The following is a 26,124-nucleotide window of genomic DNA, read 5'->3' on the forward strand; positions in this document are numbered from 1 at the left end:
TGCGATATCAGTGCACGTTAAAGAATCCCAGGTGGTCCAAATTTCCGGAGCCTTTTTTTTTTAGGGGCTGTAAAGTCCCGAAAATCATCAGTTTGACCGTCGCCCCGCCGGGGTGGCGCAGTGGTAAGACGCCCGACTACTGTGCCGGAGTTCCCGGGCTCGAACCCGACCTCGGCGGCTGCGTTTCGATGGAGGCGAAACGAAGTGGCGTCCGTGTGCTGTGCGATGTCAGCGCACGTTAAAGATCCCCAGGTGGTCGAAATTACTCCGTAGCCCTCCACTACGGCTCCCCTTTCTCCCTTTCCACTTTCACTCCCACCTTCCTCCCTTTCCTTACGGCGCGGTTCAGGTGTCCACAGAGCAAGTGTGACAGATACTGTGACTTTCCCTTCCTGTGAACCAACCAAACTAGAAAACCAAGTTTGACCTTCATATCGACACAAGTGACCTTCGATATATGAAGTTGCAAGAGCTAACGCTCTTTGAAAAAAGCACAATATAGTGGCCAGGAAAAAAAGTCTGAAAACAGCAATAAAAAAAAATGATTTATCCATTTACAAAAACTGTCACCTGACTCGATTTCTTTCTTGTCTGCATGTGTTCACCAAGTACAAAGAGGCAAGATAATTCAACAAGGCTTGCGCAGAATTTTGACTTCAAACTGCTATAATCCCATGGGGTCATGAGACTACGTACAGTCTCTTGCAGCATAAATGCTAATGACGGTACGTGACCAGAAAAGCGTTAGCTTTAATAAAATCTCGCACAAGGAGCACCTGCAAAAGTCGGTGGCTAGGAAATGGGAGAGGCGGCCAGTGGTCTCGAGGCCCTTCGACTGTTACGGATGGTAGGTTGGCCATGCGGCAGTTTCTGTACCCCCGTAGAGGAGCTGCATGCTGAAGGGGCGCCGGAGAGTTGACCGGCATGTTCGTTTCAGGAGGGTAAGGTGCCTTTGTGCAACGGCTGATGTATGACAGCTTTCTCTCGAGAGAGTGCGTGGTGAGCTGCGGGAACCCGCGGCAGTCCTCACTGTGTTCGCCTAAATATTGTGCATATGAGAAGTGCGCTCTTGAAACTTGTCCCGTAATCCAGGCCGAACCCCTGTCCCCGAGACTAGAGGAATGGGGGTGATATTAAGACGTACAGCCTTTGTCAAAAGTTCAGAGTCCAGGGGATCTACTTCTGAGCCATACTATGTGGCTCGTAATGCATTCCTAGGTTTCCAATCTTGCTGAAGGCAAGATTTTTCGTCCTACCTTCTCCAATGACTAAAAATTCCAAAATTGTTGAAGAAGTCATAATACACGGCTTAAAAACAAACCCTAGGGGCTCTAAACTTTTGACAAAAGCTGTACTGTATACTTATCGTCCGCCCTCCTCCCCCCACAGCTTTGATGGGCCAGAGCGCGGCTTCGGCTGCTAGGCCTTGACCTGGTGCAACAGCCAGCACTATGGGAACACATAATCACCATCGGCCGGATTAGACTAACTGTAGGGCAAACGCTTTTCCCACATGCCTCCAAATAATCAACCCGATAGGAACACGCCGGAATCCATGCAGTGCGGTTGCAAATCGCTAGGGGGTTGCCAATCATGCTAAGGATTTACCTAGAGGTAGGGACGTAAACTGCCAAGCCAGCGGCAGAGACCGACGAAGAATGGGAGCGTCGACTGGCTCAATAGTATTTCCAGCCATAAATACAAACAGAGAATAAATTATGCTACACAATGATAACATATGTTGTCTACATGAGCCGAGCCAGCTAGGCGACACGGCATAACGAGGCATAACAAAGAATTCGCTTGCATCATCGGGCTTAGCAGAGCTAAGCCGCAGCCATATTTCACTTCCACCATCCGGTGACATAACTATTTTATTCTGCTGAACTCAATAATTGCCATCTCAATTCGATCAACTCCTTTCGCGATGTGGAGAGCTGGTATTAAATTGATCGACCAATAATTTGTCCCAGCCTGGTTTTGTTGTTCGCAGGCGTGCACGCTCATTGCAAGGGTTAACCGAAGTGGTGGCCTTCCGCTCACATTCGGGAGGTACCAGGTTCGATCTCTGGTGCCGCTTAGTACTCATCGCTTTTCAATGGGTACACGATTTCCCCCGGCCTGGTGCTCGACTCTTGGGGTGAAATGTTTGGGAAAGGGGTCACGGACCAAGAAATTTCACAAAAAAAGTGGACAAAAAAAAAAATAAAGAAAAACGCTGTAGCAGAAGCGGAAGTAGAAATTGTACAAGACGCATGTTATCCTGCTGCAATGAGCTCAGACTTGCCTTCGTGCTTTACGCTTCCCGTGAGCCTGCTATGATTATTGCCGCGTTGTCAGAATGTCAGCGTGTAGCGTGCTGCATGATGCACGACGGTGAACGCCTCCAGGTCCAAGTTCGCGGTCACGACGAATACTGCAGAGTCATCGCTCTCGGCTACGGCCGTTGCTCTGGCCTCGTACCTTGGCAGCGGGGATGCATATCTGTGCACAGCGCGGCCCGGGTCTCCTTGGTCGCGACGCTTCTGAATCCCGCGAGCGAACGAAGTTTTCTTCAGGCCTGTATAGGGGACATATTCCGCGGTATATGCGATACACGAATCCGGGAGCGCTCGTAACGGGCGAGTTTAGTTGAACTATTTGGTTACAGAGGAGACTCTGGCACCGCGTAACCGAGGTCAGCAAGGACATCGCGTGGCACTGCGGTGTTTCAAACGCAGGCGCTATAGCTGACTTGCTTTCTGCGAGTCCAACATTTCGTATACCATATTTGAGAAAGAAGTGCGGTCGTGAGTGTGTGTGTCGGTAGTCTGCACTTTTGCATATATGCGCCTCCCATCTTGAGGTGCTATTCCTTGGTGGGATTGTGGTAGGGGGTGAGGGACCTTTTATCGCGCTTATCTTTAAAAAAAAAAAAAATGCGCTGGCTGACCAGCCGCCAACTTGCCATACCTGGGACCTAGTATTTGTGCATGTAATGCCTTAATGCGCTTGCTCATGAAAAGGGAAACCCGCAGCGTGGCCTAGCTGCTTCGCTGCCCAAGGAGACGCTGAAATCGACTGTACCCCATTTTGAGTAAATATTGCGCTTACAGGTACTAGAACAAGATTTCGGCCTCATGATCTGCGATGGCTTCTCCCAAATCACCGCATACAGCAACTTGGTAGTGGGCACCAACTCCAAGGGCACTCTGCCATGCGGCGCGAGCAGCGCGAACTATGCCGCTCCAGTGTCCCTGGCGCCATATTTGGCCCATGTGATCGCGCCAACAGTGAGGCACGTGAAAGTGCGCCCAGTGTATGCCTGGCGTGTTGCGACACTCGGATGTGCGCACAGACGCCTCGCGAGTCACCGAGGCAAGGGATAAGCTGCCGTTATCCCTGCGGGCATGTCGCTGCAAGAAGCGCGCCGGTAGCGCGGGTGCATAGTATTCACACTTCTGGATTATAGAGAGGCTCACCGTTTTCATGCCTCATATATCAAATTATCGACACATCGAACTGTTTCGCGATACCCTTCGAGCTCGAAAATCCGCGATAGGCCGTATAATGGCGCGCAAGGCATTAGCTAGGTCAATACACGGTATGTGCTGTGGATATACGCATGAATCCCCTGTACTATTATAACGGCCGCACGTAATTACCACGCGAGTTTATGCACGCGCTGCTAGGACAATTGCAACCCCCCCCCCCCCCCCCCCCCCGACTGCCTTCCAGTCTTCTGCAGCAACACCGCCGCGGATTTCCCTCTCCCCTCCCAGTCCACCCCCACCCGGGACGTCTCTCCCCAGTCAGAGACGAGCGTGCATCTCGCGTCTCTGGAATCTTTCGGCGGTTGACCCCGCATGCTCGCGGTCGTTTTCCGCCGGGGAGACCGCTACCGTCACCTTCGTCGCCCGGTCATCGTACGCATTTACCACTGCGGGCCGTGAGCGCGAAGCCACGCCAGGTGAGCAGAACACTCCTCTTACCTCCTTGCGAGTGCTTCCCCATATGATGGGTCTATTTCACCTTCGTACGCGAGCGGGACGTTCGCTCGCTACAGCGGTTGCAGTGTTGTATTTTTTTTTGCCGTATACTCGAGCTGAATAAAGCCTGTTCGAGTTCGTGACTCGGTGTTTGTCCCCTCTGGCCCGAACCCGACACAGTGGTGACTTCTTACACCGCGGGTTGGGGGTCACAGCTCTGTCAGGGCTGGCACGCCGGATCTAGAAGGCGATTTCAGCGTCTAGCACCCTTTCGGCGCATTATTCCAAGAGTAACCCTCATATTTTTGGCATCCAAAGTTGGGCGCCAAGGATATCGGGGTTACCTCTTGGAATAATGCGCCAAAGGGGGCTAGACGCTGAAGTCGCCTCTTAACCCCAGACCTAACAGAGCTGTGACTCTCAACCCAAGGCGCGAGAAGTCGCCACAGCGGCGAGTTCGGGCCAGAGGGGACAAATATCGAATTACGTTCTCGAACAGACTTCATTCTGCCCGAGTACACGGCAAAATAGCACGCAATGCAACCGCCGTAGCGAGCGAACGTCCCGCTTACGTACAGGGGTGAAATAACCCCCGAATGGGGAAGCACACGCATGGAGGTTGCAGGAGTGTTCTGCTCACTTGGCGTGGCTTTGCGATCACGGCCCGCAGCGGTCAGTGCGTACGACGACCGGGCGACTCGGTGACGACGGCGGTCTCCCCGGCAGAAAAAAAACGCACGCGTGCGTGGTGAACCACCGGGAGGAAAAGAGAGAAACCAGCGACAGCGTCGCTGCGGGAGACTGGGAGGCAGTGGGGAGCGGCCTGTGTCGCCTGGTAATTACGCGCGGCCGTTATAATGGGATTCATGTGTATCCCCGCAGTGCCTGCGACAGCAGTATAATTTATACGTGAGCTCTCATTAACTCGGCCTTCAAGCGACCAGGCAAAATTTTCGAATTATATCGAACGGACCTGGAAAACCGTCTAAAGCTGCATAAGAGCTATTTTATATGACAGATTCTACATTTGAGGGGAAACCCAGGAAAGAAGGGCGTTTTACCGGTTTTGTCTACTGCTTTGCTTTGCACACATTGTCGGGAACGTTGAAGAAGAGCAGTAAAGGCCATTATTACCATTTTCGCAGAGAGACGTAGTAGTAGTCCCTTCTTCACAAAATGGCCCCGTCATGTTTTGAGGATGCTTCACCGCAGACTTTACGCGGTGAAGCATTGTGGTGAAGCGTGCAGTGCAATAAAACTGGCCGTGACCAGCGCGCAGCTTCATAGCATATGTGGGTGCGTGAGGGAGATATGCGTACGCGTTAGTACTACGCGACGTCACCCACCTCGAACAGTAATGCGCCAAGCAGCGCACGAAATAGCCTGGCTGGCTGGCCGATGAGCGCGCCCCATCGTACAGCCGCGAGACGGCGTGAAATTAAAGCGAAACCTAGAGCTGCTATTACAATGACTAGCGATACCGACACTATGCGACAGCTCTTTATGCCGGAAATAGGAACTTCTGATCATCCTCGTGCCTGCCATAATGAGAACGAAGTACGCGTCCATCACTGTGCCATGCAAGTTAGGTTCACGGAGGTCTTCCGCTGCCTGCACGTGAAGCACCTCGACGCTAACTCCCATCCGAATTAACCAGAGTGGGCCAGTAAATGTTCGAAATAACGATCGTCCGACGCTATAGATTTACGTGGGCGTCAGACTGGTCCGTGCACCTTCTTCGAATTATCCGAATTTTCGGATTAACGGGGGTCCAATAAGATTTTACAGACTCTTTATAAATTCACTCATGCTGTTTCAGTTTCAAGAACTGAATAATGGCTGTGATGTATTTTATGGCATGCACGCAGAAAAAAAAAAAAACGACTGCGACATAATCTCTTTCCTTCTGGCTATTGAGGCAGGGTTTACAAGGCACTTTAGCGACTAAAGTAGTAAAAGGCGAAAGCCTGAGTGCCGCATTCTGCTATGCAACTGACACTAATTAGTAATTAATTGACTATTACTGAATTGATTAGTCAATTATTATTTATTTATTAATTACCCATCATTTAGTAATCAATTATTAAGTTATACATTAATTTGCCTCACACAGCCTATACTGAACCTTGACCTCATCACCATTGTTCAGCTGATGGCTTCAGCACTAATGCATACTTTCCAATAGTAGTCCAATGTGCCCACACTATCTCAAACACGTGCCTCCTTTAACTAAAAAAAAAGAAGACTGCTCGAAATTGGACAACCAGTTTGTACAAAGTATCCCAACCAAATTACAGGGTGGGGAATATGACCAGTCACGTCCGAGGCAGTTTTGTCGGTTCTATGCATCCAAATGCATGTGAAAAATTTAGCTGTGGTTTAGCTTGTGGTTAAACCTGGAGTTAAGCGAGGGCTATCTGCATGGCTAAGCTTAGGTTCGGCTCAACCAAAAACCTAACGCTCATCTGGGTGCCAGCCCATGCGGGGACTACCTGGAAAAGAAGAGGCACATGGCCTCGCCGGAGATCTTAACCTTCGTTTGGGAGAGCACCACGTCGCCTCCGTCAATGGGGAGTGTCTGCTAAACTTCAGACATTCTTGAATACTATCGCTCAAATAGACAGATATGCGCACCTCTTCACCCATCGCTATCCAACATGCAATCAACTTTCTGGCGGCGGCTACAAACTCATACACTCCCATACCAGGTAGTCATGCACGGACGTTTCCCTGACCTTTTCTTCGCTTCCTGCTGACTATGCAGCAAACCAGCAGATTTCCTTCATTTTTACTCACCTGCTCCACATATCCACATCCTCCCTCCCCAGAGTTGGCACTCGCTTACTGGGAACAGCTTATGTCGAGCTCATCGCTACAAGATCAGCGACTCACTATCACCAGAGCCACTAACAAGCTGGCCCTTCAGGGGGCTGGCACACCATTTGTAAGGGAGGACCCATTGCACAGGCCCCTCCCATAAGCCATGGGAGGGGGGGGGGGGGGGGGGGGGGAGGGGGGGGAGTCTCGCCCCTTCCTGCATTTTAATGGCCAATAAAGTTTATGCCACTGCCACGGTTTGAAAGAAGAGACATGGCTTCTGCACATAGTAGTTTATGGTTCCAGCTTTGTTTATGCCATAGGGGCACTTTTGACCACTAAAGTGCGATGAGGCAAAAGCGTCTGTAGCGCAGTAGTCTTAATCCCTCCGCTACGGTACCTCTTTCTATTTTCACTCCCACCTTCCCATACCTGCCAACCTGGTAACATAAAAATTCGGGATACCGCCTTGGCAGTGGCGGGAGAGGAAAGCGGCGTTTTTTTTTTTAAATTTAGCAATTCAGAAAGTATTGAGGCTCACAACATTGGAGAGAGGTGAGTGAACTGATCTCTCTGTCGTTGCATCGTCAGAAATTCTTCCAAGTAGTATATAGGCTCGCAAAAGCGTTTGATTCCTCGTGCTGGTTCATGGTAGCACCTGTCGGTCGCTCACGTTCGTGGTGATGCCGGGGGCTGCTACCTCGATTCAAGCTGCATGCTGGTGACTAAGCTCCCGCGCTGCTTTCCGGCATGGTTATATTATAGGACGTAGGATTATAGCTATAGCGCAGAAAATAAAACAAATAAAAAAATGAGAAAAAAGAAACACTGGCTGTGGCAGCCACTGTTCTGGAGATTTGAAGTCCTGTCCGCACAATCGGGAGATGTAATCAAAATTCGGGAGACTCCCAGACGATTCGGGAGAGTTGGCAGGTATGCCTTGCTCCTTTACGTTATACCGATCGGTTAAGGTGTCCACAGATAATTGTGACAGATACTGCGCCTTTTCTTTCCTGTAAACCAATCTGATACGCCGTTGATGCCTGCTGCACTGAGTCTGCTTCTATATGCTGTGTGATGCGGTGTTCGAGGAAGCGGCAAATGAATGGCGCCGCATGGACGCCTGAATTGAACGGCCGGAGGGGTTAGCTTCGCCAGGTGATATCATCACCAGTCGTGACGTCACCATGTGATGATGTCATTGCCAGTCATTGTCATTACTCATGAGGGCTAATGACTAATTAGCAACTAGTTAGTCATTAGTACTGCGGTGCCGCCAGCTGTTGCGGTTGTTAGGCAACGGCTCAAGGTCAGTGCGACCTCAACTAAAGTGCGATCACGGCGAAGAGGCTGGCGTAGTGTAGCTCTCGCTACAAAATCGTGGTAGGTACCCAACCTCTGAAATCAAGGACTGCACAGAATGGTTTGCAGATTAGCATTTAGAAGCATAATTTGCTACTTTCTTCATGCCGTGTGTTGTTACCCTTCCCATGCTTGATTGTGGCTTTCAAGAGTGCCTTGTTCCATCTTTGCACAGTGTTACACAAATCTGTACACAAAATGTAATTTCATAATATGGTCTTATCATCACAGGCCATAGGGAGCAATCGGCACAATAGAGCAGTTTGCATAATTTATTGTGTTAAGTGCCATACGAGTCACAAAATATGTTTTTAGTGGCAAATGGAAAGTGTTTTTATTTTGCACTTGTTTTCTCTATAAAACTGTGCGTAACAAGCTAGTATCAACAAAAGTTCATCGCATGCCAGTTCAACTACACCTACCTACTGAACATACCAAACGAGGCTACGTGCTCTAGGATTCATGAGTGATCTTTACCGTGTAGTGCTTCCATACCTAAATGCACGGCCTTGACGATCTTTTAATGTCAATGATGAATAAACACTTCAAGTTGGTTCACCCCTGCAAATGTGGGGAAGCCCACGCACAGGCACACACACACAACTTCACCTCTTAACAGCGTTAGCCCCCGTCCCGCAAAGGAATACTCTGGACATAAGCTCCGCATACAATGTTAACAGTTTGTAACATGGTTTTAATGAATCATGGCCATCATACCGACTCAGCAAGTGTGATCTTGGTAAAAGATTAAAAATAAACAGAAAACAATTTCTCCCAGCTCTTCCACACTGCCTTCAAAAATACTCTAGTAAAGCAACTGGCAAGCTTATAATAAACAGGCGCCGCCGTATCCTCGCATGTTATACGCCCCATCCGTGTTATGGCTGCTTGTTATAACACTGGCCTGTGCACCAAAACACAGACGGGGCGCTAGGCCTGCTACTTCTTTCAGAACATTGCGCAGTGCCCACCGAATCTTAAGCCTAGCTTCCAGGTCTTCCTCAAAAAATTCTAGCGAGGGGCTAAATAAAAATTCATAGAGACTTTGAGGAACATCCGGCCAGCATAATCCATGGGGCATATATATAATATATATATATATATATATATAGGCCTCTCCTGTAAAAAAAAAAAAAAAAAAGCGAAGATTATCAGTAAGGTGAACTTGTAATATGCTGGCAAGATAGAAGACGGTAACAGACAGAAGAAGGTGACACATCCAATAATACCCACGCGTTAAACTCTATCCAGACACGTCGACACGGGGTGTGTCACAGGGTTCGGTTCCAGCGTTAGACATCAAGCATGAGCACGGCAGGGTCTTCAACCGCAGCCTTAACCTTCTTGAGGAACGTGACGGCTTCCCTGCCGTCAATCAGGCGGTGATCGTAGGTCAGGCAGATGTACATCATGGGCCGGATCTCAATCTGTGGAAGGGGGGGGGGGGAGCAAGGGACAAAGGCAGGTGTGTTGCTCCACCACCAAGGTTGCCCTGCAATGGAGGTCTGGTAACTCGTGACCTCCCCATAATGTGAAATGAGACCCTCTGCTTTTAAAATCATGAAGTGAGTATTGAACTGTCTTAGCTGTAGTAAGAGGAAGGTGGATGAGGACATCTGTTAGGGGCAACGAGTTGATTCACTACCCCAGCTCCAAGTAACAAAAACAGCACAGAAGTACGCAACTCCATTAAACTTTTTCAAGGTGTTTGTTTGATGAAGCAGCGCGTACCATATACTGACATACAAGAGTTGCAATTAAAAAAAAAAATGCAAGCAACCTATAGCAACAAGTAAATACTGTGCAATAGACAATGGGGTGGCCAAAATGAAAATGGCAGCATCTTCACGGTTGATCAATCGACGAAGCAAATTTAAAATTGCCCTGCACAGAACAAAAACATTCTTATTTGAGGCACTAACGAGAGCCATCAACATAATTAACAATGGTTCACATTCTTCGCATGACCCGAGCGGCATACAATCAAACCTCGATATAACGAACACGCATATAACGAATTATTGAATATAGCGAATTCTTCCGAAATATTTTTGTCAAACACATGCATTTTTAACTTCCTATAGCGAACGCGGTTCGGCATAAAACGGATATTACAAACTTCGCGACGCCAAGCACTACCTCACTTTAATAGCAGGAGGCAGGCTTCGTTGCACTACATGTGTGTTATGCGGCGCAGCAAACGTTCAGGATTACCTCGCAGGCGCTCACAGCGCCACAAATGCCACGACGGCATTGCGAGTTGACAGCCGAAGAAATGTATGGCTTCCGAGATTACCCCCGCGCGCCTGTTTGTGAGCACGGAGGTGAGCTCAGAGGCCATAAGAAATCGTTTGCATCTCACAATCGCCGACAGCGCCGCTTCAGCAGCGGCGGCAGCGGCACGATCGAATGTTGTTTTTTGCCTTTTTGAATGGAGGAAGGAAACAACTTGCCCTTTTGGTTTTTGCGCCATTCACGTTTCTTGGTTTTAGTGTTAGCAGCGGTGTAGCTGTGGTAGCGTTCGGCGGAGGCTGTGTCGGTCGTCGTGTCGAGTGTGGTGCGCGGGTGTGCGTAGTGCTGTGATAGCGGTGAACGTGAAAAAAAGAGCAGAACTGACGTTAAAGACCAAGCTCAAGATAAAGGCAGTTTACAAGAGGAGACTGATTAACACTCTTCTTGTGAAGCTTCAGCAGGACTTGAAGATCGACTTGCTGGGAGCATTAAAGCGGCATGGGACAGCGTGAAAGGCGAAACGATTGCCAATTGCTTTCGGCACGCAGCTTTTGTTCCAGCAGAGGCCCACGCATCAAGTGACGATGGGGACGAAGCAGAAGCAGAGCTCCGCGAGCTCGATGAGGTGACATGCCCGCAACAATGACTGTAGAGGACTTTGTAGGCGGCGACAACATCGCGGCGACCACGGCTGTACTGACAGACGCCGAAATCGCTGTGGAAGTTTCTGAACATCCCGCAGACGAAGCTCAGGCTGACCGTGCAAATGATGAGAACATTCCGACTTCACAAGAAGCGCTTGCTGCATTGGATTTACTGCGCCGCCACTACAGTGCTATTGAGAGCAGTGGGTTTGCCCTTGTTGAGCGTTTGCAAACTGTGGAACAGGGCGCGATACGGAACGTGATCAACACAAAAAAGCAGGCCGCGATAACGCAGTTCTTTGCGCGTAAATAAACTGACGTGACCCAAGAAGGCACCCTCCGAGTTGCTGTGCCTTCTCTGATTGAATTTTGCTGCTCTTGCATGGATTTTCTACGAAATTTTATATTACGAATTATGGATAGAGCGAACTATTTTCTGATTTTTTAACTGTTCGTTATAACGAGGTTTCACTGTATAAGAAACTGCAAAGAAGAGCATGCCCACTATCCGAGAAAAGAATATTTTTTCCAACTCGGGAGGGTGACAAAATCATCTGCCCTGTTGTCACATGTAACATTCGACTTCGTGTTCCTTGCTTTATGCACAGGAGTCCTTCTCTAACAATTTTCAGCTAGACAGGTTAGCCTTCCCATAAGACCTCTTCTTGCCTCTTCGACAGGACGTCACGTCATCACTATGTGAAGCACGGCCATTGTCCATTTAAACCATGGTGCAGCAGAGGGAACCCTGCATTTCTCATGCTAAGCTATCACTAATTTTATTTGCGGTTTTTAATTAAGTAGCAACTGGTTGGCAAAGTTGCGGCTCACACACGCAAAAGCCAGGTGACATCTCTTCTCATCTGCTGAGTCTGCCCGGTTGCGCGCACCGGCCAGAAGGCTCTAGATGGCTGGTTTAGTCGATGCACTTTAATTGGAACTGGTTAATTTGTGATGTAAGACAACTACTCACTATTAAAACTGCAGTGATACGATTGGCCAAAGTCACTTTGGAGATTTTGGTTTTAAGAGGTAGAGGTAAAAACTAGCTACAGGTGGGGTTAGCCCTGTGGATTCTGTTAGCAATTGCTCCCCCACAGCTACATTTAAATATCAAATAGTGTCCACAAGTCAGGCACATGCATACAATAACACGTAATAGCTAACAGTCCCTGCTGTTTTCACAATCTCGAGTCCAGGTCAGAGTCCCGTAGAAAAATTAAAATACATGAAACCTCCTTATGGAACTTTTGGAGCAAGTGTGCTCATGCCAGAAAACAGACATATGCAAGTATGCACGCACATGTGCATATAAAGGCTGCTTTTCTTTTCTTTCTTTTTTTTTTTTTCAAACTACAATTTTTACATTAAAAATAATACTATTAGGTGCAATAGTGCCTTTAACACCACTTTTTCATTTGGTGAGTTCCATTTTATTTTTTAAATGTTGGTTTTGGGAGAGAAGATACGCTTGCTGTATCTGTCTCACTTCTCAGTGAACACCTATGCTTACAATCAATTCTATCGCAAACGTACCTTCGACCTGACTAGCAGACTGAAAGCTAAATAAGAAGCGACATGGCAGGACATCACCCGAACACTGCACAAGGAACAGTTGCGTCAAATTTTGATATGAAACCACGTGAGTATAACCAAGCTGAATTTTTGTGCTACAACTAAAAAATCCATGCTGGCCTTTCTGCAACATGAGGTGCTTGTGTTATCAAAGTAATAATAAGAGACCTAGGTGTGATGCGTAAAGGCAGACACTTCATGGACTATGTACTACATTAGATAGGAATGTGATTAAAAGATGAACATTCAAAATTAAGAAATTGAGCTAAACTTGTCTACAGAGCAAAACTGTCGTGCAAAATTAGACGCTTTCCAGATAAAATGTCACCCCCCCCCCCCCCCCCCCCTTTTTTTTGTTGAAATCTCTAAATCGGTATAGTCCGAGGAGATGAGACACATACTTGCGCGCTCGTGTTAAATGCTGGCCAACTACATTCAGGGTGTTTGAAAGAAACCTGGTCGTACTACTGAAACAAGCTTTTAGACATGAAAAGACAGCTTCTGCTGCGTAGGGGGGCCAGGGAAAGTGAACTTAACTAATCTGTTAGTCAATAGTCAACTACAGCAGCTAGACACCTGACACTGATCCTAATTAGGAAGTTGTATCTGACTCGTAACAGCCACGTCAGAATTTAAAGCTTCAGCAGTGCGGACAGCTGCCCACGTCGGACAAAGGTGCTCATCGATCTGGCTGCAAGCATATCCCAATCACGCGATTTCGGCCAGAATTCATTATGCCACGAGTGTTGAGCATAAAGCCGCTTTCGAAGAGAACTCATGAGGCTACCGCCAGGAGCCAACGGCAACTCTCGAACGCTGTTTTCAAATGTTTGTGCAATGCGAACCTCGACCCTGCCGTCCCTTGATGTCGGGACGATTACTTAAATTTTGTCCCGCTTCAGGGCTGTTTTGCTTTTTCTTTTGTAGCCGCTGTGTGATGATAAGGTCAACATGGAGCCCGGCCGCACAGTACTAATGCCTGGATGAATGATTCCAGACATTACGCCCGGTGCTTTCTGGTGTACATGTGAGCTGTAACGGTGGTGTTTGCAGTGCTAAGCAAAGCACTCGAGAAGATCCCAGTTTTGCTTTTGAAGGCACACATTTTTGGTGCAGGCTTCGCACAGAATGTTCAAACTTTGTCATAATGTAGGCACAGAGCATAGCTTAATAGGTCGTCTTCGAACAAGGATGCCTTTCTCAAGCACATTTGCAATGATGCAACTGTAAACATGTTTGAGCAAGGTACCTTTGTGCACAAAAAACCTAGTGAGTGATGCTCCGTGCCTGTTATGCAATTTCTGTAAAACCTTTCCTGAATACACCGAAATGCCTTATACGTATGAATATGATACAAAACCTATTCCCATCTCAAACACTATGCGCATGGTGTGAAGGTCACAAGGCATGCTGACACACTGTAAACTATGCAGCAAAATGCACACTTTTCTTCGGCCTCATTCAGACTGCAGATCAAGTATCCCATAAAAAGCCCTCCATCTGTTGCCATGTTGAAGATGCATCTGTTACATTTACTCCTGTAATAAATACACTTTTTTTCCCGCTAACACAGTAATGCAATTCTGAATGCATTGTGTTGTGCTGCATGCGGTTTACACATGGTCTATGAGGGAGGCCATAGTGGCAATAATTTACATTCTGACAAATAATGTAGCCGGCATGCTACGCATTCATTAGGAGAGTGAATATACTGTGTGTGCGGAAGAAGCAAATTCCGGTCAACGAAGGGTGCCTGACCCACCCGAATCGCAGCAAAGACTGAAGCCTGAAGGACTGAAGCGAACTGTGGTAAGGATATGAAACCGACCTTTCCGTTGATGGCCACCGGCCGCTCAAAAATGGCGTGCATGCCCAGGATGGCCGACTGGGGTGGGTTGATGATGGGCGTGCCGAACATGGAGCCAAAGACGCCCCCGTTGCTGATGGTGAAGGTGCCGCCATCCATGTCCTCGATGGCTAGGCTTCCGGTGCGCGCCTTCTCGCCCAGCTCGAAGATGGCCTTCTCAATGTCGGCATAATTCATCCGCTCACAGTTGCGAACCACGGGAACGACCAGGCCCTGGATAAACGGTGCAAACAAGCACAACAGCTGTTCGCGGGGATACGCTGCAGACAAAAGGTTTACAAGCTGTGATCTGTAGAAAAAAAAAAGAACAAAAATAAGAATGCTGCTTCTATAAAAGCTTGTCATTCTTTTTCAATTTCAACTGTCTTGTTCAAAATTCATTTGACACTGTCAGCAAACCATTTAATACTCATATCCTTTGCAGTTGCCATCTTCAATTAAGCACTTTCTCGGGAGACTGCTAGTTGATTCACCAAGGCAAAGCAAAATGGAGGACAGAATCACAAGTAAATTTGGATGGCTGATGGCCCCTTCCCTCCAATAAAAGCCTCATGGAAGGCACAGAAAGAGAGACAGCTGCAGCATTAACAAGTAGGGAACAATTAATTGGCTTAATATACTAAACCACCGGAAGCAACCTTCAGCTCGGGCTCGTCATGAGGCAAATGGCAAACTGCCCCCCAAAAAATGAATATAAAGGAATAAAGCATATTTTGTTACTCTGTGCTAACGAGCTTGTTACCTCCACCTGCATTCTTCTTTCAAGCCTTGGCACATTTCTCTGCATAAGAAATTGTATTTTAATATTCATAATATAAGTGATATAAAAGCTTAGGTAGTGGCGATGTGCTCTTCCTTATATTTAAAATGCTACACACCTTACCCTGTCTTTTGGCCTGCGTGGACTTATGAGGGGATGAAAATAGAAAGAGAGGATGCTATTCATCCTTTCCTACATTTGTTCTTTTTCGCTTGTTCTCATTATCCTGTCTCACAAGAATGTCGACCTTTCACAAGCAGTGGCCGATCAGGTGGCTCAGCAGACAGGGTTCATGCGGAGAATGAAAATGGAGTAACACGTAGAGTATCAACACACCTTTGGTGTAGAAACGGCCACGCTGATGTCAATGTAGTCACGGTACACAACCTCTTGCTCATCAATGACTGCAACAGAGAGCCAGGGCAGCATTAACACCAAAGCATAAACAGTCTTCGAAAAGCACTTAGCCACTGTAAAAATCATTAATTGCAACAAAAGAGCATTGAGAAATCATCAATATCATATGAAGATTTTTGTCAGTGTGCTTACTTGATGGTGAGAATGACGTATGGCGAAAAATGAAGTTCCACAATGTGTGATATATATATAAAAAAAAGATTGATGTGCAAACAGCGGTCACTACAAGCCTGCGCTTTTGTTTCACTCTCTGAGAATGGGACATTCAGCATGTATTAGAGAGACCTATATGTGTCTTTTTGCTTATTTTCCAGGAGCACATGCCCCGTATAAAATTTATGGATTACAATATCTGTGAAATAACCTAACCTCACCACTTCTGATAGGAGAAAATGTACATAGTAAACTCTCAATAATTTGGCCTTCAACGAATCAGGAAAAAAAGGTTCGAATTAACCAAGAGTTCAATGGGCTCCCCAAGAAAACTGCTGAAAACCATCTTTTATCTAATGAGCGCCTGTATGATGGTTGTCTGAAACCGAGATGAAATTAGAGTGAGAACCAAGTGATTTTATTAACGCAGTGAAGCTGCAAGTGTGTGTGTGTGTGTGTGAATTACAGAATGGATCGGTCTATGTCATGCAAACTGTTACGGGTGCAGAGAGTAATCGTAATGTGAAAGCACTTCTTGGCTCACGAATAAGAAGGAATAAGCAGTCCATAAGTCCATAAGCATGACTACCATTTCTGGCTATTATCAAGCTGACCTTGCCAATTGAATCCTTTTACTCAAATGTTGAGTAACGAAGAAGTGGAAGCAACCGACTGACATTTAGACAGAATCGACACCAAAGCGCTATGTAGCCTATCAAAGTCTTCACAGTTCAAAGATGTGAGGACATGCGCTGCTTCATCCCCTCAGGTTTGTTTCCCCATGAAGTCGTGTATTAGCTGGAAACCACAACTATCAGCAGAGGGTGCTTGAGCAGCAGAAACACTAGATCCGCAGATGGTATAACTGCTGTGGGTGTCCCCCAATTCGTTCTCGGGAAGTGATTGTGCACTAACCTTGGGGCCTCATGGGAACAAATCCCATTTGATCTCATTTCTTTCGGCTTCACAGTAGATTCCGCACCCCAGAGTGGCGACACATTCACTCGAAATTCAGCTGGTGAGTCGGATAACCTTGATTCTTAAGCATATGCTGTTTCTGCTGTAAATGCCCTTTTAAAGCCATTGTGGGTTGTTCCCTTGCTTCCAAAGGCATGGCATACTGCAGTCGGTGCGAGCTCAGTAGAGCGTGTTATCACGAGACGAAGTTGGCAGTTTCAACACTTGCCACAAATAAGCAAGAGAATGCCTTTGATCCTCTACAACAACCTGAAAAGTTGAATTGGTGCTCACGCTGCAGAAAATTAAATACAAAACGGCTACTTCACTAAACGCAGCAGCTCTAACAAGTGAGGCAACCAAAAGTAAGGCCATGATATAGCCAAACAAAATGGTGGAGTGACCATCAAACTGTAGTGGCAGTCGTGGACCCAATTAATTTAGCAGAATAGAGCTCTTCTTTACCCCAGAGGGCTTCAGAAAAGGTTTACCAGCTTTTCTTTAGAGAAAAGCTAGGTTTGGGTGGGTGCTGACTGCAACTGTTCTGCTGTTTGAAACTGCGGTTACCTTGCCTCGCATGGACTGTACTTTGGAGGGTTTCCATGAACACTGTGGCAGAAATGGTAGCAGTACACTCACCAGCATTAACCACTGGCTGGTCCTGCAGGGCGAACGCCGCAGCCTTGACAAACGGAGACATGAAGCCCAGCTTGACGCCGTGCTTCTTGGCAAAGGCATCCTTATACTTGTTGCGCATCTGAATGACGCTCCTGCGCCAGGCGAAAGAACCAACCTCACTCTCAATAAACACTGCCACAAGAAAGCGGTCGTCTTTGTGAGCACATGTGGTGGAACTGTCCCCATGCAATAGGAGCGGTGATGCAAGGGCACGGAAGTTACAGTAGACAGCATGTAAGGTTCAGCATCCCACTGTGGCACCTCTCATTGCCTATGCGCCACTGTGGGACGCTAAACCGTATATGCTGACAACTGCAACCAACCCACAGTGATGCATGGGCCATGAGCGACACCATAGTGGGGGCTCTGGATTAATTTAGATCACCTCGGGATCTTGAACGCGCACCAACATTGCAACAGTCAAGAAGGGTGCAATTCCAGTTCATCTCCAATAAGATAACGTGGAAGAGTTCAGTTACATGTCGGCGGTGTGGTAGAGGTTTAGCTTGAGGTCAGACACTTGCTCCCCTAGTGCTGACCACACAAATGATTGCCTGATGTCACCTGAAGCATTCATCGCTCAAAACGAGTGCTGGCTGCCCTGTTCACACATCGCAATATCAGCAGAACCGTCTGATGAGCTACAAGATGAACAACGCATGCTGCCACGTATGAAAACAAAAGACAAGATACTTCGCCAAGAAAATGTAAGCTCATGCTCATGATATTGCAGTTGTCAGCCCTAAGAAGCACTTATATGTTCGAAGCAATCTCATTTCTGACTTCTTCAATGATCACTAGAGCAAATCAATACTCCATGTTTGATACCAGGATAGCCTCTTTTAATGCAACTACCAATGTGCCCTGAAGTAACCAGATGCTCAAAAGTACCGAGCCAGGCAGTGTGTCTCCGAGCCCTTCCTTTCCAAGAAAGTTCCTCAAGTGGAGAAACATTTAGCAAAAATAAACACTACCAAAATATATGCACATTATACATCAAAGCCCTTTTCTTACACCAAAAAACACATTGGGTGCAGCAACAGTTATGGTGGCCAAGTAGCACAACCAGGCTGAGGTATCTGTCAGATGATTTCACAGGGTCACAATAACAACAGGCACATGAAATCCCACAAAGCACCACTCTTGTGCGCGCATCTTAACTCAGAACTCGCCAAAAAATGGTAAGATACAGCTATCACACCTTCACACAACCCAAACGAAGCATTTTTGTTAGCACTGTCAAAACTTTTCCTCACAATAAATGGGGTTTGCACTCACGTCATGTCAACCTCGTTGAAGGTCGTCAGCATGGCGTACGTATTTTGTGCGTCCTTCAGTCGCTGCGCAATTCTTTGCCGCATGCGATTCATTTTCACCTGTAGAAAAAAATAAGAAAACACCGGGCAGGCTCAATGCACAAGGAGGGTTACACTGCTGCAACTGCAAAATAGTGAAAAAAAGACAAATGTCAAAATTGCCCACTCTCACTTCGAAAATGCCTTATGAGTGAGTTACATAAGGGCTTGAGTGACGGGGGTCTCGAATCCCTTAAAAGGACTGGCCACAACTTTAAAATACAAGGATATTGAACTAGAATGAGCCTTCTTGCTAATTCCTATTTTGTAAGAAATGCCACAGAGTGGAGTCATATGCCTGCTGCAGACTATGAAAGCAGTCCGCAACAAAAAATAAAAAGACAACGATCCCTCTGCTGCGGTTTCACAGCGCAAAACTATCTCGCTTTTCGTAGAACACCTAAAACGTGCTCAGAGGAGAGACATACTGGAGCAGAACTGAGATTCCCTCGAGTGCGATACAAATTCCCTCTAATACATTTTGTGCTTACGTCTATTCTCGATGACGAGGTCGACTGCACGAACTAAAACGCCAAATTAAAAATTTACAGATTTCGATTGTTCCACTATAAATACGCCCGTTTTTTTCGCAGTAGCGTAAGGGCCACGTGTCGCGGAAAAGCCTGTGTTGGCGTTTTTGTTATTCTCCACTGTCGTAACACAAAAATCAGTGCCAGCACGTGGTGCGCCCACGGGAAGACCCCCGATCATACTTAGCTGTCACAGAATACAGATGGCACGCAAGCAGCATAAAAGGTGCTCCTAGTGTATGCTAATGAACAGCTGTCTCATTATAAAGAAAATTCGCAGAATGAGCAGGCAGAGTTAAATGTGCTATTGGCCTTGGCAGCGCTGCACCATAAGAAAAGGGCTATCTGGCCACTTGTCCTAATAATTTTGCACAAACAACCGCCCTCTTCACCTCAATACAGGCTTCTTTAGCTATGCAAGTACAGTCAAATTTCGTTACTATGAACACCACATTAACGAATTTTTCAAATTTATGAAGATTTTATGAAGTTTTTGAAAATTCCCAACTGATTTCCAATATTTTCAATGTAAAAATATTTCAGAACTACGAATTTCAGTATAGCGCATATTTCAGAATAACGTACGTAATATATTTTTTCTCCTATACTCAAGTAACATCAGTATTACAAATTTGGCTAAAATTAACAGTGCCACAACGCTCGCGTGCAACAGAAACCGCCATTTCTGGGTGAATGCCCCATGGGCTACAGCTATCATCATCACCATATCTTTGGCCAACTCCTAGCACCCCCACAAAGCTCTGGATTAATATTTGGTAGCCAGCAGGCCTAGCCGCCTGTCTTTCTTCTCTTGTGTTGTGTGTTTGCTGGTCAGTTCGTCATGCCATTTGTGATTGCAGACAGGTGGTTTTTTTTTGTGGGTGCTCTTATTGGAAAGCTCTTGTGAGCTCCGATGATGAATGCAATTAGCGATGACACCAAGAAGAAGCTAATTCAGTTTTCGCCGCTGGGAAATGTAGTCATATTGCAAGGAATCGACGCAGGGAAGAAGCAAATTGGCATCTACAGACAGTTCGGAATGACCACCACAACCTTTTTGAAAGACTAAGACAAGATTGTCAGACTTCACTGAACACTGAAGATGAGGTCCTATTAAACTCCGATGTTTTATTGCGCATGAACAAAGTCCGCACTTTCATCGCTCGGTGCAATGACGTACGCAATGAAGTGTTGAGGAAGTGGAATATGAAGAGAGTTTTTAATCGGTCGTGTGTGCTGCACGTGGCAAAAGAAAATAAATGATTTCTTCAAATAAGGCAGCTTTGAAGTGAGAGCAACATTTTCATTTTAGATTTTGCTTGTCTGCACACGCGCTTATACTACCAAGGTACGTCATTTTTATACCTCAGTTTGACCACTGGCTAATTATAACCACACATTTTTCATTACAACAATATTTCAAAATAACGAATGATATTTAGCAGTCACACGTGATTCATTATATCGAGGTTTGCCTGTATTAGGAGGCTACAGATGGTTGCACTGTCAAGGTTGAAGGCAGGACAGTAAGTTACAACTAAAGAGAAAGACAAGCTGCATTACTTCTAAAGTAAGGAAAGCTTACGAACAGCGCTCTACAAGTTTTGAGGAGCAAATTTATCAAAAGAAGTGAAACAGAGTTCTTGCTGAAGCTAGGTCTGTCTTTCGTCATTGCCATAAAGCTCCTTCTATGAGAACTGTGAACTGTGCAGTTTAATTGGAGTTTTAGAGCACAAATGCGGCATTCCTGATGTGTCAACTGTCCGAGTCAGGGGAGTGTACAACAGCGGGAGCTCTAACAGGAGTACACCAATAGCGCAATTGGAATAATCTATTTAGTACCCGACACCACTAGGGGGCATTGACTGAAAAACTTTCTCAAGTAGTGCCATGCATTTGTAGTATCATTGTCCGCGATGAGTCCAACCGTGTTCAGCAAGACGCAAATCCTACCCACCCTTTGTTCGGTCCTGGCACTAACTACTGGTGTGGCACCAGCGGCTGCGGAGGCGGCATGTGTGGCTTGACCAGGCACCTGAATGCTGGACACCGGGATGGAGGACATTGGACCTGTAAAGAGACTCATGACATCCACTATGCACAACTCCTAGAGGACAAGCAACACTTTTGTGTATCCTGTTAGCATGGGCCCTCACATTTTCCCCAGGCAGACTGGAAAAGACAACCCAATCCTGAAGGAATAGTCAAGTCTGTTCCTTTGATCTGCATTTTGCAGCAAAGATGGGGAGGTCAATCACGGACAAAGTGCTTGGAAACGGTGCTTGCATTCCGACTGTTGAGCGGCCCTCAGAGTTCTTTAAGTGCAAACAAAGACAATGCAGTAAAAGATGAGAAAGAGGACAGGCACTACTCGTTTTTTACTGTTCTGTCTTTGTTTGCGCTAAAACAGCTCTGAGAATGGACCAGATAGCTCCATAATGTGTATTACTGAGTGCCCCTGCTTTTAGACTTCCGCTGTGCATCGACCGTGTGCCCTAGACAACTTGTCCGGGAACCATACAAGACAAACTTTAGAATGTTTGCATCATTACAGCCTTTTGCACCTTTAGGACCTTGAGCGATAACACACCTGGCGTCGCCAAAGGAAGCGTGCCTCTTTCCTACCTGAGGGCATTGCTGGTGTGGGTGGTGGCGTCGTTGGTATTGGTCCTGACGATGCAGCGGGAGGAGGCGGAGCAGCCGCCGGTGTCGGTGCAGGAGCCACTGGCCGAGCAGCAGCAGGTGCACCACCAGCACCTGCCAACAAACACGCAAGCAGGAAACAATGAGCAAGCACATGAGTGACAAAGCCAAAACTCTGAATGATAAACTATGATAACCATGTCCTGAGAGACTGCTTTACACGTTTCACATTACCACGTCACTTGGGAGAGATAAGACATGTCGAAAGAAAACGCAATGTTCAACGAGCTTTTTCTGACCCGGCTGTTACATCAGGCAAGAAAACTTTTGAATTCGAACGCAGTAAATATTCTTGCGCTAAAGCTTATTCAAGTGAGACTAGAAGCATGCAACGATGGCTTGCGCGTACTGAACAAGGAGCTGCACGCTTTTAAAGGCGATGCTTGTGCAGAAGATGCCGCACCTGCACTAGAGTATGAGAAAACTGCCATGCAGACAATGACGATTCTCTATCACCACATCGAGGACCTTCAGGTGCCTGCTCGTGTTGCAGATAGCCATTGTTCTACGAAGATAGCAGTTTTACAGGAGATTTTCGTCGAATCACCTTTCGACATAACCGTTGATTCTGTTACTGAGCTTAGAGAAAAACAAGTCTAATGTTCTACCGTGGTCACATCGATGCCTGACTTCCATTTTCCCGAGTCAGCTCTAAAGGCATTACCCGTGGAACCTGATTACACCGAGAGATTGCTCAGGGTTATGGATAAGAGTAATAAAATGCGCCCAGAGCGATGCCGTCAGTGACCGAGGAGCGGCTGCTGTACTGTGGAACACACTTTTGGCAGAAGCGAAGTTCTCCCAGAGTAATGAAAATATCGAGTCAATTAAACGCATCCAAAGGCGGACAGAGGATTCTGGGCAGTTTACAAGCAAGATTGTTTTCGAGCCGCCAATGAAAGAAGACTGCGAACAAGCGCCTGACGACTTCCCATGGAGTGACCAGTCAATGGAATTGTCTTTATCGACTTGGGGAGGTACAAAACTTTCAAGGAGGAGCTTATAAGATGTAGCGCGAATTACCTCCATTATGGCCCGCAGAAACCATCAAAAGAGGATGATGAAAGTGCATTCAGTGGCTGTAAACAAGACATAAAAGGCAGCAAACAGCATAGATACTCAGCATCCCTCAAAGGGCTCACGACTGCAACTTCTGGGGTGCGCATGCGAGAGGAAGACACCAAAGCAGTAATTTGAGCTGACACGGCGTCCTCTGTAGACCCTACGAAAGAGACAGAGCTGCAAAACGAAGAGCTTATTACTGGTGTTATTAACCAAATGCAAGACGTGTATACTGTATTGCAGTGAGCACTTATGCAGCTCCCACGTTCGTTGAGAGAAGAGAGCTGCCCATCGAGAACCCTGGGAAAATAGCGGCCGCTGTTTTACAAACACAGGAAGAAACAAAGGTCAGTGTGCAGAAAAAGAACACGATGGAAACTGAGTGTGTTTTGTCAGAAAGTTATGTTCCGCAGAGTGTGTAGATGAGTTGTGCCAGCGTTTACGTCAAGGATGTGCTTATTAAACTTCGCGCTGAGCTATGAACTTCCAGCAACTGAGGGCTGAGTTGCCTTTTCTCTTAAAGTAGCACGTCACTGGAAGCAGAGCAAGTGGTGTCAAAGCTGGTACCTGGAGAGGTGGTGCTCTTGTCGTCGCCCAACAGAACCGGAACCTCTGGACATCGTGCAGCATATGAGGCGCAAGCATATCAGCGATGATATTGAACTGTTGCAACTATCAGGTGGACCATGACGCGAAACTGAGACTGAGAACAATCAATGATGCATTGTGGTCACTCAGCGCCGACGAATCAGCGCAGTCGGTTGATGGGTGTACAGCAGAATAATGTTCGGAAGAACTTGGACAGAGTGTGGGCTGCGGTGTTCGGTTCAGACCTGCGCTGCCCTACAGATCTATCTTGTTCTGCACAGTTGGTATCCTATTGCAGAAGCTGAAAGCGAGCAACATGTCAGTACCGACTTCATCATGGTGGTAGTCAGAGACCATTGATGTGACACTGCTCTAGCTTCGAGCTACGTCTAACCTTAGGGCGCGGAGCGTGTTGCAGATTCCTGCACGAATCTGCAAATAGAACAAGGAGGAAGAAGAGGTTTGGGACTGGGAGCACGCGGAAGGGACTGAGCGCCATGTTGGCATTTTGATGGCCGTGGGGACAGCGGGGGATCAAAAGAACTCAGAGACGGCCTGGTGTTTTGCCCTCCTTTGTCTATACCATGTGCGTGAAAGAGCTAAAGGAAGCCGGTTCGGCAACGACCACTATGAAGCAGACGCAGCCAATGCAGCCATGGTGTTCGAGAGAGGGGAAGAAACGTGATAGAGCGAAGCATAGCGTGTACCCATTCTTTCTCTTTCCCGGTCTTCATTCGCAGCAGCACGCACTATGCATGCGCCGGCCGCTAAGCCAGTTCAGCCCATGGCAGACGTCGGACGCTTTCTCCAGTGTGTGTTGTGAACCCTCTGTGCGTGGCGGGTGACAGGCAATGTGTGTCTTGTGTCATTGTGCTTACGTGCGGCATAGCATAAGCTATGGCAGCTGCGGACGTTAAAAAGCGCCAAATTTGTTTTTTCTTTTTTCTTTTGCGAGAGTGCTGAACGTGCGGCGTAGCATAAGCTATGGCGACTGCAGGACGTTAAGAAGCGGCAGATGTTTATTTTTTTCTGCGAGTGTCGTCTATCCTTGCATTTATATGAATCAATGAAAGCACGCGCTCAGCTGTGATCATGACACCAGCTTTTAGCATCGTTTACTTCAAACGGCATTTCCAACTAACACACTTTCCAATTATTTTGTGGCAGTGGACTCTGCCTGCCCCAAACACGGCATGATAAATTAAACCAGGCTTTTGCAATCAAGCCATCACGGACACTCTGCTGAGTTCGCTCCCTGCAACAGCAGGAGCTAATTTCAAAAGTATAGTCAAAAGATAAACATGTCGTGACGTTATCGCTGCGCAGCATTTTGGCTCGCTGCCAATAAATGAGCTGTCGGCCCAAACGGAGGGACGTTTGACCAACTAACGCTTTTTTTTTTCTTCAAATTCTCGGCAGCAAAAGTGGAGGGTGGGTTCATTATGCGAGTCGGTGGATTACGCGACAAATACTGTATTATTTTTCATAATCACAAGCGGCGTCTCAAGCAGATTTCTATATATCGAATTATCGACATATCAAACTATTTCGCGATCCCCTTAGAGTTCGAGATATCCAGGTCAGACTGTCTCAATTTGTGCATACCAATGCATAGGTCTGGTAACTTGATGCTATGTGTGAAGCTTCAGGATGACACTGAAATGCCCTCTATATTGAGACACCAGCTGAAATGAAACACGAGCTATAAAGAAATACCGGCTATAATATATATATATATATATATATATATATATATATATATATATATATATATATATATATATATATACACACACTGACCACAATGAAACACTGGCTAGGTACAGCAAATTGGTAATGGCAGTTCGGTGGCAGGTGATAGAGATTCAATTATAGTAATGATAGCCATTTAGTTATATTACAAGTAGCAGTAGTGGTTGTACTGGCACACTACATGCTCTATGCTGCAGAAGAACAGAACAAAGGAACAAGGACAGTATCACATTTCTGCAGCATCAAATTTTTTCTCACTTTCTTCTCTCTTTCGTTCTTGACTCATCTTTAATCCTCTTTTCTAGTGCTGCATACCCAAATGGACCGGTTATACCCTATCCACCTCTCTTTTCTGTCCACTCCAACACAAACATCATCATAGCTCTGAACGTCATTGTCACCACCATTGGGTGGGTTGAGTTCCCTGTGGGGGCAAAGGCCTTTTCCGTTTTCCTCCATGAATTCCAGCTTTACGCCATTGCAGCCATGTTATTCTGGCACATATCCTCAGCGCATTACTCAAACTAAACTGCCCCAATCACAATTCTCTTCTCTCAACTCAAGCACACCATTTGTCGTAGAATCTCAACATTTCATGCCGAGAACAAAAAAAAAGGAAGAGAGCAAGATGTTGTGAACAGGCCAAAGCAGCCGTTAAAAGATTTCAGAAAGAAATTAAAGACTTCAATGTTTACTGAGCGAAA

General features: G+C 46.6%; 1 protein-coding gene across 1 annotated transcript in view; it reads right to left on the reverse strand.

Annotated features, from left to right (window-relative positions):
* Window positions 1-8,403: 8,403 nt before the first annotated feature.
* Window positions 8,404-26,124, reverse strand: part of LOC146176170 (dihydrolipoyllysine-residue succinyltransferase component of 2-oxoglutarate dehydrogenase complex, mitochondrial) — a 45,455-nt gene continuing 27,734 nt past the window's right edge. Inside the window, exons 11-18 of the mRNA XM_084582502.1 lie at window positions 21,941-22,072; window positions 21,273-21,385; window positions 18,709-18,806; window positions 17,392-17,522; window positions 15,562-15,629; window positions 14,427-14,678; window positions 9,381-9,574; window positions 8,404-9,266 (exon numbers count right to left, since the gene is read on the reverse strand). Of these exons, the coding sequence (XP_084438628.1) occupies window positions 9,440-9,574; window positions 14,427-14,678; window positions 15,562-15,629; window positions 17,392-17,522; window positions 18,709-18,806; window positions 21,273-21,385; window positions 21,941-22,072 (929 nt within the window). The 3' untranslated portion in view covers window positions 8,404-9,266; window positions 9,381-9,439. The remainder of the gene's footprint in view (window positions 9,267-9,380; window positions 9,575-14,426; window positions 14,679-15,561; window positions 15,630-17,391; window positions 17,523-18,708; window positions 18,807-21,272; window positions 21,386-21,940; window positions 22,073-26,124) is intronic.

The sequence above is a fragment of the Amblyomma maculatum genome, chromosome 10 (genome assembly GCF_055883805.1).
Source record: "Amblyomma maculatum isolate TAMU_Amacu chromosome 10, ASM5588380v1, whole genome shotgun sequence".
In the NCBI taxonomy this organism is placed as follows: domain Eukaryota; kingdom Metazoa; phylum Arthropoda; class Arachnida; order Ixodida; family Ixodidae; genus Amblyomma; species Amblyomma maculatum.